Genomic DNA, 19,352 nt, shown 5'->3' on the forward strand with positions numbered 1-19,352 from the left:
GCGGAGGAGCCAGGCTCGTGACAGCGCTGCTCGGCCGGCTGCGTGGAGGCCAGCTGCTGGGGCACAAGCCCAGGTCCTGCCCGTCACCAGGTGTGGCCACACGAGCAAGTGCTGCCCAGCAAACACGGCCCATCGTGTGTGGTTTGCTCCAGCTTGCCAGGAGGGCACTCTTGGACCCAGGCCGAGGTCCCTGCTGGGTGCCCGTCAGACACGGCACAGGGGGGACTCAGGCTGAGGTCCCTGCCCCGGGTACAGAGGCGACTCAGGCTTAGGTTCTTGCCTAGGGGCCCATCAGACACACGGCGAGGGGCTGCGTGGCTGGTTCTGTAGCCTCCCGGCCGAGCATCCTAGAAGCTGAAGCTGCTCCGATGGCCCCGGCAGGGGGATGTGGTGTCCCTCACACTCGCATCCACCCACAAAGGGTCCTGGCAGATGAAGTAAAAGGGGGGTCTCGAGGTTAGCTCCCCTGTGTGACCCCGTGGGCCCTGGACCCAGTGGCCAGCGTCCTGGGAGGGAAGGAAGGGGAGAAACACATGAAGGCCACGGGACCCGGGGCAGTCCTAGGAGGCCCCCACCTCCAGAACGGAGAGGACCAACTCCCGATGTCCCCAGCCCGCGCTGGTGGCCGGTTGGACACACCAGCTGCCTTCCTCCAGGCCGCTCCCGAAGCAGTGGGGCCACAGCCTCCCCTCACATGGGTTCGAGACACCTCCTTGCCCCACCTGCTTGTTTTGCCTCCTGGCAATGTCACCAGCTGCCGCCCCGTGTCCTCGCCTGTCCCCTACGGTCTCACCTCAAAGCGGGGTCTTGCTGTCCCTCCCGGGTTTGGGCCTGGTCACTCCCCGCTCCGGGCGGCAACCCCGAGCGCCCCAAACTCCCCGCCATCACCCCTCCCCGCCCCGAGTACATGGTGGAGTGGCCGTCAGCCCCGAAGCCCAGGCCACCAGCACTGCCATCAGGGTGTTTTAGAGCAGCCTGGCATGTCCTCACAAGCTCGTTACGGGCAACGGGAGAGGGATGAACCTCTCGTCTGGGCCTTGCCGAAGCCCACAAACGTTTCCTTTGGGCACTGTCGGTTCCCTGGTTTCAGCTGCCTGCTGTGGAGGGCGCTGTCCACTCTCCGTCCAGGACACCTGGAGGTCGGACGGCAGGCTGGGAGCGCGGGAGGTCTGCCAGGGACGCCGCTCGACCACGTGTGACCTGCGTGTCACCTAGGCCACGAGGGCCCAGCAGGCCAGGTGCCCGTCCTCCACGCTGGCCACACCAACAGGCGCTCCCAGGTCACGGCTGGAGAAGGCATTGTTTCTGCGTTTGAGTTTCTTCTTCCTTTTTAATAAAATGACAACAGTTTTGCATCGACGGAAAACTGTAAAGATGGTCTAGAAAGCTCCCAGGTCCCTGGCGCGGTGCACTTTCCTCTATCGGGGTCTCACGTCTGTCACCAAAATGCTCCAATAGCGACAGGCTGTCGAGCGCTGGCGGCCACGCCGCCGGACTGACTTCCTGTTCCCCGAAAGCCTTTCCTGTCCCAGGGCCTCACGTTCCGTCGCTTTGCCTCCTTGGCTCTTTCCTGGCCGACCTTTCTCAGACCGTCCTTGTTTTGATGCCCTTGACTTTGGGAAGAGCCCAGTCAGGTGGTCACACTGGGGTGATGGGTTTGCAGGGGCGACGTGTCCTTCTCGTCCTGTCGTGTCCGGAGACCTGCTGTTGGCACGACGCGTCACCGCTGGTGTCGACCTTGGTCACCCGGCCAAAGCGGGTCTGCGGGTCCCCGCCGCCCAGATCCCGCCGCGTTTCCACGGTCCTCGCAGAGGGAAGCCGCCCAGCTGCCGGGGCGGGGCCGCGCCTGTGCCCAGGCGTGTCCGCGCTGGCATTTATTTACTCATTTACCTGTGTCCGTGTGAGCTCACGGGCACTTAGGCTTCGGGGCACAGCCCAGTGTGACACGACTTACTTAGTTGCCGAGTGTCCCCGCTTCGCCTGGGCGGCCTGTTCGGTTTGCCCGGGGTCCCCTCCACGGGGGCCTTTGTGGTTGGGCGTTGGCACACGCCCCTCCCTCCCGGCCTCGTGAGGCGCTCCGGGCGCCCCTGGGACCAGGTGTTCCTCCAGGGGCCCCGGCGCCCTTACCAGCAGGTAGAAGCAGAAGCCACAGCCGGCCCCGTGTGCGTGTTGCTGCCGGGGCCTCCTTGGTCAGTGGAGGGAGAGGTGTGTGCCACGTGCCGACTCACGTCCGAGGGTTGAGACAGATGTTCCTTCCCAGTGTCAGGTGGTGACAGCCGGTGCTGGCATTTGGAGACGTTCTCTGCTATCCTCACTTGTAAGGAACACAGGAGCTCCCTGCGTGCAGATGAGGGTGTGCGGTGACGGCAAACGCGTTCGCGGCGGCAGGCGCACCCCGCTTTCTGAGCAGACGCGCATGTGGGCGGGGGGGGCGTGCGTTTCCATTTGCTTCTCTCTGTGAGAAGGAACTTGGCAGGGTGCACACAAAGCGGGAGTCACCCCGGGGAAGAATCGCCTACGCAGCACGGATGAACCCCAGCATTGCGGAGGCCTGTGGGGAGCCCACGGGCGGAGCCTCCAGCCTTCCCACGCCACCCCCGTCAGTTCTCGCCTCGTCCCTGTCCCTGTGTTCCCAGAATCTGGGCCCTCACAGCTCACATGAGGTCACGGCGTTTAATGACTGGGTCGCAGGTGACATCCGAGAGTGGGCACATGGTCTGAGCAGCACAGCCTGGGCTCGAGGCTCAGAAGCGACTTTTGCCGAGACAGTGGCCTCGGAGCGTGATCAGCGCGTAGGGTCCGGAGCCAACCCGCAGGAGCGCTGCGAAGGGGCCAGGAGCAAAGAACCTTCGCGACGGCTCACCATCGAGGCGCCGATGGCAGTGCCCTCTGTGACGCGGGGGCACGGCAGGCATCCAGGGCCCGATTGGGTGCTCCACCACGGGGCCAAACCCGGCGGGAGGGTCACGCGTAGTGTGGGATGACATGTCACCCATGGGGTGAAGTCCCATTTCCCAGCATTTCTAGTGGCAGGAAGTTGAGCATGCTGTGTGAACCAAGGGTCCGGCAGCCGAAGGGGCGTGGGGACCGACACCGATACCCCCGCATGCCACAGGGCTGAGGGGTCGACCCTCCATCGCCCGTGGTGGTGACGGTGGTCCCTGGTCTCGTGGACCCCAAGCAGCACACCTGCGCCATGTCTGTGAACTGCCAAGCTCTCTAGAGCTTGCCCCTAGAATGTCACCTGCCGCTCTCAGGACCCCTCAGAGAGGGCTCCATGAGGCCGAGTGACATCGCCCCAGCTGCCTAGCTGCCTGGCTGCAAACGCCCAGCTCTTCAGCCGAGTGGGGGTCTGATGGACCGTGTGCCCAACGCTGCCAGTTTACACCACAGCCACATCTTGGGGGCACAAGCTTGGCAGCAGCCACCCAGGGCGCTCGATGGCCTCCTGCTGGTGCTCGGTCCCCGTAGCCACTTCCCCATCTGGACTCGTTTCTGGTTGCACCCAGATCCTTCCCAGTGAGAACAAAAGCCTACACAGCCTGCCCGCAGACTGGGAGTGCACAGTCTCCACTGCTAAGGCACGGGTCCCAGAAGCCGTGAGAATAGTGGACGACTATAGAAAAAAGCAATTTCTGCATGTAAAAGCCAACCACAAAGAAAAAAGGCAAATCGGGAGAATTATTTATAAAATGAATAACACGGAAAAGGCTTATCTCTTTAATATGCAGAGTTCTCATGATGCAGGAAGAAACTCGACAGTACAAACAGCCAAAGGGCAAGGTCGCTTTGCGGAAATACAGGTGGCTCGTGACCATGTTTGCTGCCGCCTCACTCGTGATGCGAGAAGTCAGTGAGAGCTGTCCGTCCGTCCGTCCATCCGACTCGGCAGAGGTGGGAATGCCTGGCCCGCGGCATCCGGTGCTGGCGGAGGCCTCACCTTCCGTCCGCAGGAGCCCTTCACGGAGGGGCTCCCGCGTCAAGGTTACAGCATCCGCACCTTGCGGCCCGGGGCGCCTTCTGCAGACTCAGTGGTACTGCTGGGCAAAGACAAGCTGCTTGGGGACAGTGAGTGTGGCCGGCCGTCACTGGGGCCGGGGACTGAGCCACGTGTGACCAAGTGGCAGGAGACTCCAGGAGGTGCCTCGACAGGCAGGCGTGTGGTGTGTGTACGCCCCGGGCATTTGTCAACTGGACAGTGAGGGTTGTTATGAGGGTGAGGTGGGTCCCTAACTGCTGACGTGGCGCCGTCTCAAAGGTGAACACGTCAAACCACGTGCGGCAGGTGCCGAGGACGGATCGGATGTGCACACGCACACATCTGCAGGACAGCCGGGGGCCGGCTTCCCGGGCAGCTCTGCACCCGAGCACGGCCCTGGCCACGCCTGCCTCTCGGCTCCCACCCCCCAGGGCCTCCAGAAAGGGTCGGCTTTCTACACAGGGAAACCGAGAAGTCCCACCGTGGTCCTGGTGACCCAGCAGAACTGCAAACGGACTCTGCGGGCACAGAGGGGCTCTAGGCGCTGGCATGGCATGGCGCACGCACTGCTGATCCTTGCCCGCCACGTGGCTGAACCCACAGGGTCACAAGGTCACTGCAGCCCCGGGAGTCGGCGGGGAACGGTTGTTTGGCACGATCCATCCGTGGTGGACCCATCCGAGGTCTGAGGACGCCGTGGATGCGAAGGAAAACCAAAACCCACAGACGGCCTAGTGCCTGGGCGATGCCAAGCCCAGCCCCACCGCTGTCCATGTGACAGAGCATGCTAGCCCCACGACAGACGGCAGGCAGTAAAGACACACTCAGAAGCCACAGAAAAAAGAAACGGCCCACAGTGGCTAGCTAAAAAAGGTGTTTTCCTCCCATTTTATTTGATAATACATTTTCACAGAAACATGATATTATTTACAAATATACAGATAAGAGACTGCTGGTCAAAAATCTGAAGCTGAAAATGTCATCTACAATAAATTTACAAAACCACCGTTGTCCATGGACGCCCCGGAGACCCGCACGGTGCCGAGGTCCCCGCAGAAGCGAGCTTCTGGCCCTGGCCAGGCCCGCCGAGCAGCGTGGTCTCAGGAGGCACTGGTCTGCATGTTTTTGGAAGCTGCGAGCATCGCTCTGACTTTGGCCATGAGGTCCTGTGGGTGGAGACGCGGGTTCCGTGAGCTCCCCGCTGGGACTTGGGGAGCGTGCGGGCTGGCACGGGGTTCAGTTGCAGACCCCCCACGGCTGGATGCATGCCGGCTCCCAGGCTCTCGGACCTGCCGACGGCTCCAGCCCCACGGGTGAGCAGCCCAGGACCCGACGGTGCGGGTGAGGGGCGGGGCAGGCTGAGGGCCCCCCTTACCTGGGTTATCTTGCTCTGGACGGAAGACACAATCGCTGAGGAGATCTGGCCGTCCTTTTCCTGAGAAACGCCCCTGATACCGGGAGAGGGCGAGGGCTTAAAACACCAGAGACGGTGCAACAGGAGGGACGACTCCCAGAGACCCCCCGACCCCCGAGACCCCCCGACCCCCGAGACCTCCCGACCCCTGAGACCCCCCGACACCCCCCGACCCCGGAGACCCCCCGACCCCTGCTCCGGCCGAGGGATGGCGGGTGGGTCTGGTGTAGGAAGTGGGGCATCTGCAAACACCCCCACAACCACCGCGGCCGCCAGCGGGAGCCACCCTCGCTAGTGCAGGGATGGCTGCGTCTACGCTGCTGACCAGGGTGACCAGGTCACAGTCAGTGGGGACATGGGTGTCGCCGCAGCTGTTCAGTCAGAAAGTGACAGTTCGGCCCACCTGCTGTGGCCCGGTGTGAGTCGGTGTGAGGTCGGGGTCCTGCCACAGTGGACCCCAGTGCCCGTGCCCTCCCCAGACGCCCTGTGAGGACAAAGGGGCACCGTGCGGACGGGAAGCGTGGGAAGTGCAGTTTGGAGGGCGGCTGCTGTCACATGGAGGAGCGGAGGGGCGGGGCGGGGCGGGGCGTCCCCTCCCTGGCATCTGACACCTGTCTCCAGCGGAGGTGCAACTCCTGCCCTCCCATCTGCCGCACTGGGAATCCCAGCGGGCAGAGGCCGCCCCGACCGCCTCCGCCCAGGGATGGAGGTGGCTTCTGCTTCCAGGCGGTGTCCGCCCTCAGCTCCCAGGGACACGGGAGCGGGTGGGGCGCAGGGCCCTGGCCAGGCCGCTTACCTGGAGCGCTCCTGGCTGGAGCCCCGGCTCTCCACGGGAGAGATGCTGGCCGAGTGGGCCGAGTGCCGGCGCGCGGCCTGCTTGCTCGGGGATGCTGGCCGGGACCCGGCCTTGGCTGCGGTGCGTGACCGGGATCGCCTCTTCTTCTTCTTCTCGTGGGGGCTTCTGGAAAGAAAGCATGCTTAGCTAAGGGCACGGGCAGCCCTGAGGCCCGGCTTCCGGGCGGGGACACTTCCGCCCGCATGCGCGCTCTCCTCTGCGGGGGCGCCGAATCCAGTCCCCAGGGCCCGCCGCCCCCGTGCGTCGCCTGTACCTAGAACGCTCACAAAGCGAACGCGTGCTGTTGTGCAGTGGCTCATGTCAGCGCCTCCCTGCTGTGACCCGTCGCCGAGGCCTGCACGTCCACGTCACGCAGGTCCCAGCCCCCCTTGCCATTCTGGGCACCTTGATGTCCGGGCAGGCACGCAGTCCGGGGCGCACGCCTGGGATCCCGCCATTTGGCCCGCGCCCCTGTGGCTGCCCGCGCCCCGCAGGGGCCGGCCCGCCGCGGTGCAATCTCACGGGACCACACGCTCCGAGCCTGCGCTTAAGGAATCGTGCATGAGTCGGAGGGGGGACTTGCTCCCCGACGCCCCACGGGATCGGGGAACCACAGACAGCTCCTGGGACGCGCGGCAGCGTCCACGCCGCGGGAAACCGTGGTGGCTGCCCAGTGCCGCTGCCGTTTTCAGCCTAGCATCTTGGGGTTCTGAACCGCGTTCCCCTGGGAGACGCCGAGTGCCTTTCCGGGTGCTGTCTGACGGGTGTTTATTTCAGTACATTCTTCCACGGAAGGTCCTCCCAGCCACCGGCCCCCGTCGTAGTCGCATATGGCCACTGCTTCTCCCGGTCTGGGGCCTGCCTGGCCACTTCTTAATTGTGCAGTTGTGCCTTTTGTGTGGAGCTTTCAACTTCACAGAAATCAGGCTTATTATTTCTTCTCTGTGTGGGGTTTCCACACCCTCAGGCGCCTTCGCCACCCCGAGGTGGTGGTGGTGCTCTCCGGTTTTCAGGCTGGGGTCCCGGCCCGCATGGGCCTTGGGCTCGGGCGTCAGGCCTGCGTGTTCCGCCGTCAGGCGCATTCTGAGCACTTCCCTCACTGATGGCTTTGGCCTCTTTGACTCCGAGGCACCCACCGCACGCTGTCTCTGCTGCTATGGCATTCTGGGGAGTCTCGCGTCGCTAGAAACCGTCCCCCAGCCTCATGTCTCGAGGCTGTTTGGGCTGCGCTGGCCCTTGGCAGGGCCACACGGGTCACAGGCTGTTTGCCCAGGCCCGTGAGAAGCCGTGGGAACTGTCCCCGGGATGCAGGGCGTCTGCAGAGCCATGCGGGGACACCGGCCTGAGCGACATCCCGCCGTCCAGCCCAAGAACGCGGGCTGTCTCCCCGTTTGTTTCCTTACGTGTTTCTCTGAAACGTCTCGTGGTTTTCAGGGAACAGAGTCTTCCACGTGTTTCTTCCTATTTATCCCGAAGTGGTTTTATTTTGGTATTGGCACGAATGGTATTGTTTTTAACTTCATTTTTCAATTGTCCTGGCCTAGCACACAGAAATAAACTTAAGAGATGCCTTAAGAGTTTACATAATTATGTAAAAAAGACAGTTTAGTTTTTCCTTTCCAACTTTAGGCATTTCAGCTCTCTGCGCTGCCGTGGCACGAACCGGCGGCCCGTCGGCCCCGCTCGGCCCCCGGGAAGAGCGCCCGGCTCTCCCTCGCGCGTTTGCCAAAAGCTCTGCCCCCTTTCTTGTTTGAGGAGTGATGAACTGTGTCAAATGCTTCCTCCGCATCCACAGAGCTGCCACACGACTTTCCCCACTTACCCTGTGAATGCAGTGAATCGCGACAGCTGGTTCTGACCGCCAAGGAGCCCCGGACTCCCGAGGGAAACCCCAGCTGGCCACGATGTACCTACTGCCCTTTCCATAAACTGCTAGACTCGAGTCAGCTAACGCTTTAAGGGCTCCTCTATGTCCTCCAGGGTACAGGCCTGTGCACACACGCCCGTGCACACACTCCACGCCCGCCACCCCGCACGTGCTGCCCATCTGCTTCGGGGGTCGGCTGTGACGGCCGCCTGAGGAGGGCTGGGCAGCGCTCTCTCCCTCTCCTGTTTTCTTTCAGGGGTGTCTATAAACCGGTGCCCTTCTGTCTTGAAGGCTGCGGGAATTGACTGATGTCTATTTCACCTAAGTTGTAAATTATCCAAAACAAGATTTATTTCCACTGCCCTTGTAATGTCTGTAGCCCTCGTTCTTGATCAATGTAAATAAAGATTTATCAAATTTTTAATCATTTTCAAAGAACCATCTTTGGTTTTACTATTTCCCTGTTCTCTGTTGATTTCTGGTGTTTTTACTATTTCCTTGCTTCTATGTCTTTCGGGTTCAATTTGTTCTTCTTTTTCCAGCTTCTCAAGACAGAAGAGTAGGTTACTGTTCTTACATCTTTCTTCTTTGCATAAACACGTAAAGCTACTGACTCACTCAGTCTGAGCACAGCTCCCCTATCCCGAGATGTCAATGTTATATTTTCATTATCGTTTATTTCAAAACATTCTCTCTCTTCTGTGATTTCTTCTTTGATCCACGGGCAATTTAAAAATGTGGTGACTCCAAACGTTTGAGGGTTTTCTACATCTCCTTACAGTTACACTCACTGCCACGTGGTAAGGGAGCACGCCCTGCATCCCCCGCGTCCTGGGGACTCCCAGGGTGGCACAGGGCCCTGTCCAGCCGCTGACTGTCTCGCGCGCATGAGGATGTGCGTTCTCCAGCTGTGGGCTGTGGCGCTCGGCTGGCTGGCAGCGCTGTTCGCATTTTCTGGATCCGCAGGCTTTTGTTCTCAACCCGCTCCTTCAATTCTGTCAGTTTGTGCTTCAAGCATGTTAAGCTCTTTCATCCCATGTACTCGTTTTAAAACTCACGTCCTCATGAAGGACTGACCCCTCGGTCACTCTGAGATGGCCCATAATCGTTATGTCTGGCACTTCCGGCCCACACTGTCCCCCGCTGATGGGGCCATGCCGCCTTCCTTCTTGCTGGCACCGTACGGCGCCTGTGTGTTTATACCCGAAGCGCCTCTCACAAGCAGCAGGCTGCAGGTGTCGCTTCTGATGCCGGCGCAGACCGCAGCCTCTTGGCCAGCCGAGTCGCCTAACGGGATTTCCTGCACGGACGGCGTGAAGTCTGCGTCCCGCTTTCCAGCCAACCACGCGCTCGTCCTCTCCCTCTCCTCCCCGCTCTTCTGCTTTCTTTTGAGTTAATAAAGCATTTTTAAGGCTCTATTCTATACCCTGTTGGCTTTTTAGCTACTTTTTTGGTGGCTGCTCTAGGGTATCATGAGATGCACCCTTCAAAGATCAGAGTCGACCCTGAACCAACAAGGCAGGTAAACGCCGGAGCCACAGCACAGTCCTGTCGCTGACTGCCGTGCCGAGTGCAGTGCTAAGAGCAGGAATTCGTTGGCCAATCCCAAAAGAACCTTCTGTTTTCACCCTGCTGACGTGTGCTCTCATATGGTTTGGCCCAACAGTCTTACGAATTTTACTCTTAAAAAAGATTCAATATGCTCAGATCTCGATTTCCAAATACTCTCCGAAGGAGCTGGGTTTGCTGCAGAAGGGGCTGATCCTGGGGAGCGCGTGGGGAAGCAGCAGCTGAGCCTGGAAACTCATGCCCAAAGCAACAAGTAAGTGCTCAAAGAACAACGGGGCTGAAGGTGACACCCTCAAACAGAACGATGGCGATGGATTATTGCGCAACTAATAAAAGTCCCCTCCTAAGTCCATAGTCACGCTAAAACAAAGGGGGCAGAATTAGACGGTCATGGCTGGGCCGTCACCAGGGCGTCACCAGGGCGAGAACTGACACAGGCATTGGAGGCGCTAAGACCAACGAGAAGAGGCTGCTGCCAACAGGAATGCACACTGTCTCGGTGCCGTCCCCATCACTCGTTAGTCCAAAGAGAAAGAGGCACCATTACGTGCGGTGGCATCTCTGCCCAGCGGTCAAACCCAGCATCACCGGTGATGGACTAACAGACGCTTGGGTCTCCTGGGGTGATGCAATGGGAAGTCGCACACTACCACCTCACATTTTTATTGCCAAAGATAGTACCAGGAACCTGAGCGTGAGACCACAGTAAGACACACCTGGACTGCTGGACCTTCTGTGACGCAGCTGGCCCAAACTTGTCACGGTCATGAAATATACAAAGTGGTGGTGGTGGGGGGAGGGGACAGAGAGAAAAGCAGTATATGGCAAAATAGTAGACTGCAGCATCGAGCTAGAGATTACGTGCACACGGCTGTTCGCTGTACTATTCTTAAACAGTGAGTTTAAAATTTTCTGGTAAGGTAAGTTTTCAAAATAAGTCAGTAAAGCAGCACTTAATGACCAGCTGGCAAAGATAATCCTTCATGCCCCTGGTCTGGGCGGAGACAGCGTCAGGGACTCAGTGGGGGAGCTGCGGACCACCCACCACCTGACGCAGACGCCCACACCTATGCTGACTGCCGCGGTGACATGGCTGCAGACCACTCACCACCTGACGCAGACGCCCACACCTATGCTGACTGCCGCGGTGACACGGCTGCAGACCACTCACCACCTGACACAGACGCCTACGCCGACTGCCGCAGTGACACGGCTCGACTGGTAACAGAACGCACTCTGGCCTTAGAGACGACTCGGGTTTGCAGTCAAGACCACGAAGTCGCCAGTGACCGCACACGCCGCCTGCACTGCCCCCGATGCAGCCCCTCCGAGTCCCTCCGCCGGGCAGGGCAGCCCACTCTGCAGAGAATCAAATTTTACCTTCTTCTCCGTGACTTATCAACGTTCCGAGACAGGCCCTGGTGACTCCTGACACACTCGCGTCTCCCCCGCTCCTCTCTGAATAGAAAGGTGACTTCGAGGGCATGATGAGAACTCTTGAGAGAGGTCTTTTGTTAAAAGGAATTAATTTTAGACCCTGCCCTTCACACGTACAAGGTGATGATGAATTTTTACTGTTAAACAATGGCTTACTTTAAGAACAAAACTGAAAACGGGCTTCAGTTTTCAACGCATTATGCTGGAATAGTCGTGTATGCCTGGCGTGGGACCACCAAGGCACAGGAGTTTGCGTGGGACGCTTCTGCTGAAACCTACCAGCGTTACAGCTTTGCTGATCTGTTTTAAGAAAAAGAGATTATACTGCATCACACTCGATGGGACTGTCACATAACCAGCCAAAGTGCAGGGGGCGTTTCCCATGAGAAACGCCTTGCAGGTCTGCTCCTGCCCAGGTGACGAAGGGGCATCTCTGAGGCTGCTTGCCTCGTGTCTTTTGTGGATGAGCAGCAGTGGGTAGAGACTGGGCTCTTTTGTCCAAAAGCAGTAATCTTTACACTTATAATTCAGGATCTGACCTCTGGAAGGTTCTAGAATGCTGAGTGTCCAGACTGGCACTCGCCATCACAGTATCACGACGTCAAGGCTACAACGCACAACTGCAAGTGGGGACGCAAGAACAAGAACCCACCGTTTTTGGGGACGATGAAAACACACAGGCCAAGTGATGCACCCCCACTGGACAGAATGGTCCCCAGACAGCACCCCTCGGCAGAGTCGGAAATGCCCGCTGATGGCGCTGACAGAAACCACTGTCCAGCGCCATGTTCCTGGGCCCCCGAGGGGCAGATGGCCCAGCAAGTCCTCTTATGGCAGGCACCTCGGAGCCCTCCGGGGAGCAGGAGCCGGGACGCCACCTGCTGGGCGTCAGAGGCCCGGACCAGGTGTGCCCGTCGCAGGCTCTACTTGGCCAAACAGGTCTCTCCCAGTGGTCAAGTGGTCAGAGGACAAACTCTCTCCTTGCCCTTGGACCGCACGAGGACTCTGGCTCTGCCTGGGAGCTGCAGCGGTGGCCTGGTCACAGTCACCGTGGGGATTTACCTGAGACCGGAAGTTTGACTTTCCTTGTCACTGTCCGTACACTGGCTTTGCCTGTCAGCAGGGAGGGGTAAGTGCCTGTCTGGGTCTAGGACAGCTGGACGTGGGGACGAGAGCCCCAGGGGGTCACCACGCGACCCCAGCCCTTCACCTGCTGTGTCTGGCAGCAACGGAAGCTGTGAAAGGGCCTGGCTTCCCCGACGGCCGGGGCCTGGCTTTAGAAACGGGCCAGTCTGCGACTCCCCTCCAGCGCGGGCGCCTACCTGGACCGCGTCCGCTTCCTGCTGACCCCAGGGCTGTTGCTCATCCGGTAGGCGGTGGGGACACTTCTTTCTTCCCTCCGTCTCTCGGGAGAGTGAGCTCTTCTGCGAGGGGACCGTGATCGTGACCTGGGAGAGGGAGACAGGTGTTTCAGTCCCGCTGGCCAGACGACACCTCCACTGCTGAGGCCGTCAGTCCTCGGCCAACTGTGCGGGGTGACAGGCGCCCATCTGTCCCGCCACAGAGGCGGATGCGCTCCCCCCATTCCAGAGCACCTACCACACAACACCAAACTAGAACCGGCATGCGACCCACTCTGAGGCTGGGCTCTGTGTCGCTGGCCACGCGGCCACAGCAACCAACTCTCCATGACATGGGGTCTGACCCCGCACGCGGCTGGTGGCTACACCCGGCCCACAGCTTCCCTCTGGCCTCTCGCCTCTGCCTTCACGTCCCTGGTGCCCTTGCCGACTTCCGGTGAGGGAAGGCGACAGGGTCCGAGCCCGCGTCCGTGCTCTGACGGCTGCCAGCGGGAAGGAGCTGAGCGTGCAGGCTTGAGGGTGACATCTCTTGCTCGCAGGGACCTCGTGGCCTCTGAGCACAAAGCGTGGAGAACAGGCTGCAGGTCTGTGGGCATGAAGCCTAAGCCTTCGGGTCGATTCCGACACACTATTCTCATCATAATTTAGGAGAAACGACTTAAGTTGATGACATTTCTTGGATGCAAAACCACCCATAATATTTTATTCTTCCTTTTCATGTGCCTGAAGAAAGATTCATCCTGTTCCTGCAGTGACATAATCCACATGTGACCATCAAGCTGCAGGGACAGTCGGTGCCAGGGCTCTGACGCAGGACCCCCACCCCTGGGGGCGCGTCTGGAATGGAGCCTCCTCAACCACGGGTTTAGGGCCCTTCTTTTAGCCTTTGCTCATTCAGTGAATTGCTGTTTTGGGAAGACTTTCGATAAACAGAAATCTAAAAAAAAGCCCAATTTCTTTTTGTTCTGTTTCTATGACAACCCACTCAAAAACAAAATAAAGAGCAGTTTGATTCTGCCGTTCAAAAATTCTACATTGAATCATTTTAATTACAATAAAATGAAAAACAACACACGCTGTTGTTGCAGAGATCAGTTTGTCATCACAGTTCACTCTCTTGTGTCACAGAGAAAACCCGGAGTCATTCCCGGAAAAATGTCACAGCCACGGAATGAACCTGCCCCAGGATAAAGTGCCACCGGCCTCGGGGTCTTCTCTAGCGTAGCTGCTCCATAGCTTATCACACGGCTGCATTTCCCCCGACCTTCCCTGAGATTTGATAACGGTGACAAGGGCGAGGCCTGTCAGACACCTCCACGACGTACCAGGTTTTCCCTCAAAAGAGCTCCAGGAGTTAGACCTGGTGGTGGGAAGCTCTGACAGGGCTCCGTGCTCAGTGTCCCCAGGGTGGCCACGGGGCTGTGACAGGGGGCACACGTGTCACATTCAGAATGAAATGTGCCGGGCTGGGTGCTGCTCGGACCCAGAGGGGGCCGCTTAGCTGCAGCACCCGGCACGCACGCTTCAGCCTGGAGCTCACGACGCACTCTACGCGCAGGAAAAACAAGGCGGTTTTCAATGCCTGCAAATTCATAACTTCGCATCACAATGCCATTTGCCAGTGGCTGTTAACATTAGATTTTTTTAAAGTGAAGTGACTGTTACCGGACGTCAAGTTATCTGGGAAAAAAAGCCCATCTTGGAATCGGGGCAGGAAGCTGTAGCAGGTAACACGTCGTCTTATTTTAATTAAAGAAACTCTAATGTTTTTATTCTGCTAATTAGGCTCTTAACATCGCCACATAACAGTGCAGGAAATGGGAGTCTCATTTTGTCAGCAAATCGTCTGCGCACGTGACCAGAGGTCCTCTTAGAAGACACGATGGTCTGAATTAGAACGTTCCAGCACAGTGCGACGGAGGAATTTTTGCTTGAATTACCCTGACGGTTCCCTTTCAAATAAGGGCCCACTGAGAGCTGTCCTCTGAGCGACAGGGACCCTGAAACAGCCTCTCTCACCACAGGTCCTCGGCGCACTTCTGCGGGCCGGGCCCCCTGCTCCTGGAGAGCAGAGGGAGGAGGTGTGGAGCTCCGGCGTTGGAGGGACACCCCTAGCCCCACACGGCGGCCTGGGGTGCGCGTGGCCACAGCCTCACCCTCCTCACAGCTGACTCGGCGTCTATGGCACTTGCTCAAGACTGGACATTAAAGCGAAGCCTGTTTTACAAACCGCAGACGGCGCGAGTGGCCTTCAGGTTACCAGCCCCCGACGGGGCTCACGAGTGAACTACCCCTCCTTGTCTGAGCCGCGTAATAAAGAACAAGTGGGGAGAAGTTCCGGGCATGTTACCACCCAGACGGCCTCACATTATTTCCGCTGTATAATGTCATGAGGAGTCTCTCCAACTGAGAAACTTTCAATATTCGGAGAGGCAGGTACGTCTGAGCCAGTTTGCTTAAACATAAAAGGCACAGGGCATCCGCTTCCGCCCCTCGGGGAGGAACGAGCCACTCCGGTTCCAGAAGCCAAGCTGGGCCGAGAGGCAGGAGCTGCACTGGGAGCGGGTGGAGCGGCCGCCCCCCCCACCCCCGTGGGGATCAAAGACAGGACGCAGTCTCACTACCAGAACGCTGCTTTTCTGCACCTCCCCAAGCCAGCTGCAAACAAGCAAAACGTGCTTTGCAGGGAGCGAGTTCTGGGGCTTAAAGGTTTCCAGTTTACGATTTCTGTGGCGGGAACGCTGAGCGCCTTCTCCAAGCCTGGCTCTTCGGAAGGCGGCTCTTGGCCAACAGCGACTCTCAGCCGGCCTGGAGGCAAACGCGGGGAGGAAGCAGGGGCTCCGCCGGGTGTCCCTCCTCCCAGCATGGGGGTGCAGGCTGACGCCAAGTGGCCGAGGCTGCTGCTGTTCTGACAGTCACAGCTCAGAGGCATGAAGGCAGGAAAGTCCACTCACCCAAACCCAACAAAGGACCCCCACCCTGAGGATTTTTCACACATTCAGCGAATGCGAATGCGCTGGGCTTGCTCCCAAGACCTGTTAAAATTTAAACAAGTCTATTTTTAAAAAGTCTGGCAGTGCTCATGAGCTTTAGAGAGGTAAGTAAAACGTAAAAAATACTTTGAAGAGCTGTCGCTTGGGCCGAAAGGATGCATCTCTGTGCACGCGCATGTGCACACACACATGCACACACCCCCTGCATGCACACATACACCCCCACATACACGCTCACACACCCTCACACGCACACGCACAGCGCGCGTGGGGCTGCACCATGCACCCACCTGGAGCGCCGTGCCGTCCGGTAGGCGCTGGGGAGGCAGTGCTTCGCCTTCGGGTGGGATCTCGACCGGGACTTGGATGACGAGTGGCACTTGGGGGACCGCGACCTGGTCCGAGACCGCTTTCTGTGCTTCTTCTTCTTCTTCTCCTTCTCCTGCTCCCTGGGTGGGTCCCTGCTTTGGCCCGAGGGCCCTTCCAGGGGCTTGAGCTCTGAGGTCGGCAGAGGCCGGCCTCCACCCGGCACAGGACAGGCCACGGCACTGGCTTCCTGGGGACAGAACCGAACATCTGGTGTTAACAGAGAAAATAGGACATTTAAAAATGGAAGTCCACAGAACTTCAACTTTGGGGCCCTCACACCCATGACGTGCCAGTGTATCCTAGGGGGACTCTGGCACCTCAGGGACCCATGGTCTCTGGGGTGGCTGGGTGTCAAGAGAGCCACACTCGCTCCTTCATAAGCGACTGGCTTTCCAGTGCAGAGGGCTTCTTCAAACCTCCAGCACCTGGATCTTACGAACATCTGCACCACCCTAAAAATAATTTCTAAAGAAGGCTGAAACGAAAGAGGTTCCTGTTTGACGTTTAAAAAACTATCACGAGAGGAAAAACCTTCCTTCCTTCCTTGCATTTGTGTGAGGTGATGGGTGTTAACTAAACGTGCTGTGAGAACCGCCTCGCGATCACATACGTGAGCCCACTTATCACTCTGCAGGCCTCACACACACACAGAGCCGGAGACGCCCTCGTGAGGCCGCGGGAGAAACAGCAAGGCCGACGCCGGGCCCTGAACCACGTGCCCGCGCCAGCCCCGTCGGGCTCGCTCTGCGTGGTCGAGCCAGCACGGCGCTGCGCTTGAACCCTCGTCCACCCCGAAAACCTCGTCGCCGCGATGCACACGCAGAGAAGCGCCGACGTTAAACGTGCTGCCCACGGAGTTCTCGAAGCTGCGACACCGCCAGCCTCGGCCGTGTGCGGCGCCCAGAGTAACCCCATTTCTAGAAATTCATCCTGAAGAGATGTTCGCCTAAGTGTGTGACACGCACACCGAAGGACCCACGCCGCAAAGCCCTGCAGCACCCTGAGCGGCGGCCAGAAAGGCCGCGGTGTGATAGGTGCGTCCACACAGCGAAGCGGCACCCGACTCCGGACAACGACGCGGCAATCCGGGTTTCTCCCACGCGAACATCTGCTCACATCGCACTGTACAGAACAAGTTTACAAACCAAACCCAGCCCAGCCCACAAGACCCAGCACTCCCATTTTATGTCTGCAGCTGAGCCAGCCGCGTCGGCCCTCCCCTTTGTCCCCAAGGAAGACCATCGCCCCCTCACTGTAAACGGCTGGTGACTATGGCCTGACCATGCCGCTCGGGACTCGCTGTGAACGCTGCTCCCTGCTCTGCCATGGGGCCTGCGGGGACCAGCGTGGTGGGCTCCAGCCGCCCCGTCCCGGGTCCGTGTGCACAAGGCAAAGGACGAGGACATGAACACTCCGCCGACGCCCCCTGTCGAGTCCTGCCTCGCGCTGGCTCCGGGAGCAGCAGCACTGAGGAACTGAAGCCCAGAGCCCCCGCGGCCGCGGCTACGGGGCAGTCAGCAGCTCTGTGCCCTGGGGGCGCCGCCTCTGCCCCCACCCTCTGTGAGCGGAGGCTCGGGGTGGGAAGAGGGGCAGCAAGGCGAGAACCCCAACCACAGTGGCTCCCACAGCAGCTTCCCCTCACCAGCACGGCCCAGCACAGGAGCAGCTGTGGGGGGAAGGGCGTGCCTGGGCCCCCATCGGTCTCCACGCGCCCCCGTCAGTACGGCCCGGTTCATTTCCGAGGCTGTGCCTGAGCCACGTCCAGGGAGCCACCCGATTGTGGGACAGGTCTTTTTATCATGAGGTCGTTCTCACTTCAAATTCTTACAGCATAATCACAGTTTCCAGGTTAAATCTCAAAATAAATCTGTTGTCGTGAAAACAATTCTAACACGTGAGCCCTCACCGGGAGGGCACCTCTCCCGTGGCCGCGAGCTCAGTCCAGGAGCTCACGCTGACTAGCATTTTAAACCAAGAACAGAAGAACTGAAACGTAGTAAGTTTTATAACTGTAGAGGCTGAAAAAGAGGAAATGCCAGCCAAGCACCAGGCCCTCCCCACTGCCCCCTCACAACGACCGAGGACCAGGTGAGCCCCAGGGTGGGCCGGTGTGAACGCACGTCCCAGCGTGTGGCACTGCTCCCAGAACCGCGGTGCGGGCGTGAGGCCTCACGAATGCCGAGCTGGCGGGCAGGGCCCCGTCCCCTGCAGTCAGAGCTGCTGCCAATCCTTTCTGGAACCAGGCAGGTGACTTCCCAGGGGGACTGAGAGCCCGTTCTGGGGAGAAGAGACTCAGTCCCCATGCTACACAGCAGCCTGTGACGGGGCGAGGGGACAAGGCCAGGGTTCCCATCCTTTCCCAGGGTCCCTGTTCCCTCCACGCGCACACAAAGCACTGCACTCGTCGGTGACAGCACGCTTCATCAAAGGGGAGAGACGGGGCGGTGTGGCCTCTGGTGGACGTCTGCGAGACGGGGACACGGACCCAATGGCCGAGGGAGCCCAAGGCGGTGGGAGTGGGCCTGGCGGCCCCCGTGCCACGTCTGTCTTCACCCTCACGGACGCAGTCGTTAGCGACACGCATTTCACCACTGCAGTTAAAATCTGGCACACCGCTTTGAAGCGAGGGATAATCAAACCATTATTTCCAAAACATAACCTGCCATCAAGTCACGGGACCGAATTATTCTAATAAAATGACTGCCCTTCACCATTAAGATGAAAACCAGCAACCTCGGTGGCCTTTGCCAGGGTGAATTCAGATGATTGACCGTGATGGTCTCACTGCTTTTTTTCAGCTTAAAATTACAAAAGGATGTTTACAAACCCAAAGATGGCAGACAGTGTGCACCCGTGTCCTGACAGTTGCCACCCCCGCACGCCCGCCTGTCCCACGGACGTCCCCGCACGCCCGCCTGTCCCACGGACGTCCCCGCACGCCCGCCTGTCCCACGGACGTCCCCGCACGCCCGCCTGTCCCACGGACGTCCCCGCACGCCCGCCTGTCCCACGCTGACGCCCCCGCATGCCCGCCTGTCCCACGCTGACGCCCCCGCACGCCCGCCTGTCCCACGCTGACGCCCCCGCACGCCCGCCTGTCCCACGCTGACGCCCCCGCTGACGCTCCTGCACGCCCGCCTGTCCCACGCTGACGCCCCCGCACGCCTGCCTGTCCCACGCTGACGCCGCTGTGCACTCAGGGTTGGCTGGCAGAGCTCGCCTTCAACAGAGAGACAGCAGTCCCCTTCTGTGGTCTGTCACCTGCGGTCAACCATAGTCCAAAAATATTAAGTGGAAAATTTCAGAAAGGAACAATCTCTAAGTTTTAAATCACCTGCTGTGAGCACCTCGTGCCACCTCCTCACGCAGGCACGGCATCGTCATCGCAGGGCGAGCACAGTACGAGACACTTTGAGAAAAGCAGGCCCTGTCACATAACTTCTATTACAGTGCACTGTTACGAATGTTCTCTTACTGTGCCTAATTTGCATGCTAGACTGTATCGCAGGCGGGTATGTGCAAGAACAC

At 59.2% G+C, this 19,352-nt stretch overlaps 1 protein-coding gene across 3 annotated transcripts in view; it reads right to left on the reverse strand.

The window, feature by feature from the left end:
- Positions 1-4,840: 4,840 nt before the first annotated feature.
- Positions 4,841-19,352, reverse strand: part of SFSWAP (splicing factor SWAP) — a 52,510-nt gene continuing 37,998 nt past the window's right edge. For 2 of the 3 annotated variants that reach the window (XM_011371384.2, XM_011371386.2), the window contains exons 14-18: positions 15,746-16,011; positions 12,424-12,549; positions 6,190-6,354; positions 5,355-5,427; positions 4,841-5,145 (exon numbers count right to left, since the gene is read on the reverse strand). In XM_011371384.2, coding sequence (XP_011369686.1) covers positions 5,080-5,145; positions 5,355-5,427; positions 6,190-6,354; positions 12,424-12,549; positions 15,746-16,011 — 696 coding nt within the window. In that variant the 3' untranslated portion in view covers positions 4,841-5,079. The remainder of the gene's footprint in view (positions 5,146-5,354; positions 5,428-6,189; positions 6,355-12,423; positions 12,550-15,745; positions 16,012-19,352) is intronic. The other variant, XM_011371385.2, reaches the window with a different exon arrangement.

This window comes from Pteropus vampyrus, unplaced genomic scaffold, assembly GCF_000151845.1.
Source record: "Pteropus vampyrus isolate Shadow unplaced genomic scaffold, Pvam_2.0 Scaffold189, whole genome shotgun sequence".
In the NCBI taxonomy this organism is placed as follows: domain Eukaryota; kingdom Metazoa; phylum Chordata; class Mammalia; order Chiroptera; family Pteropodidae; genus Pteropus; species Pteropus vampyrus.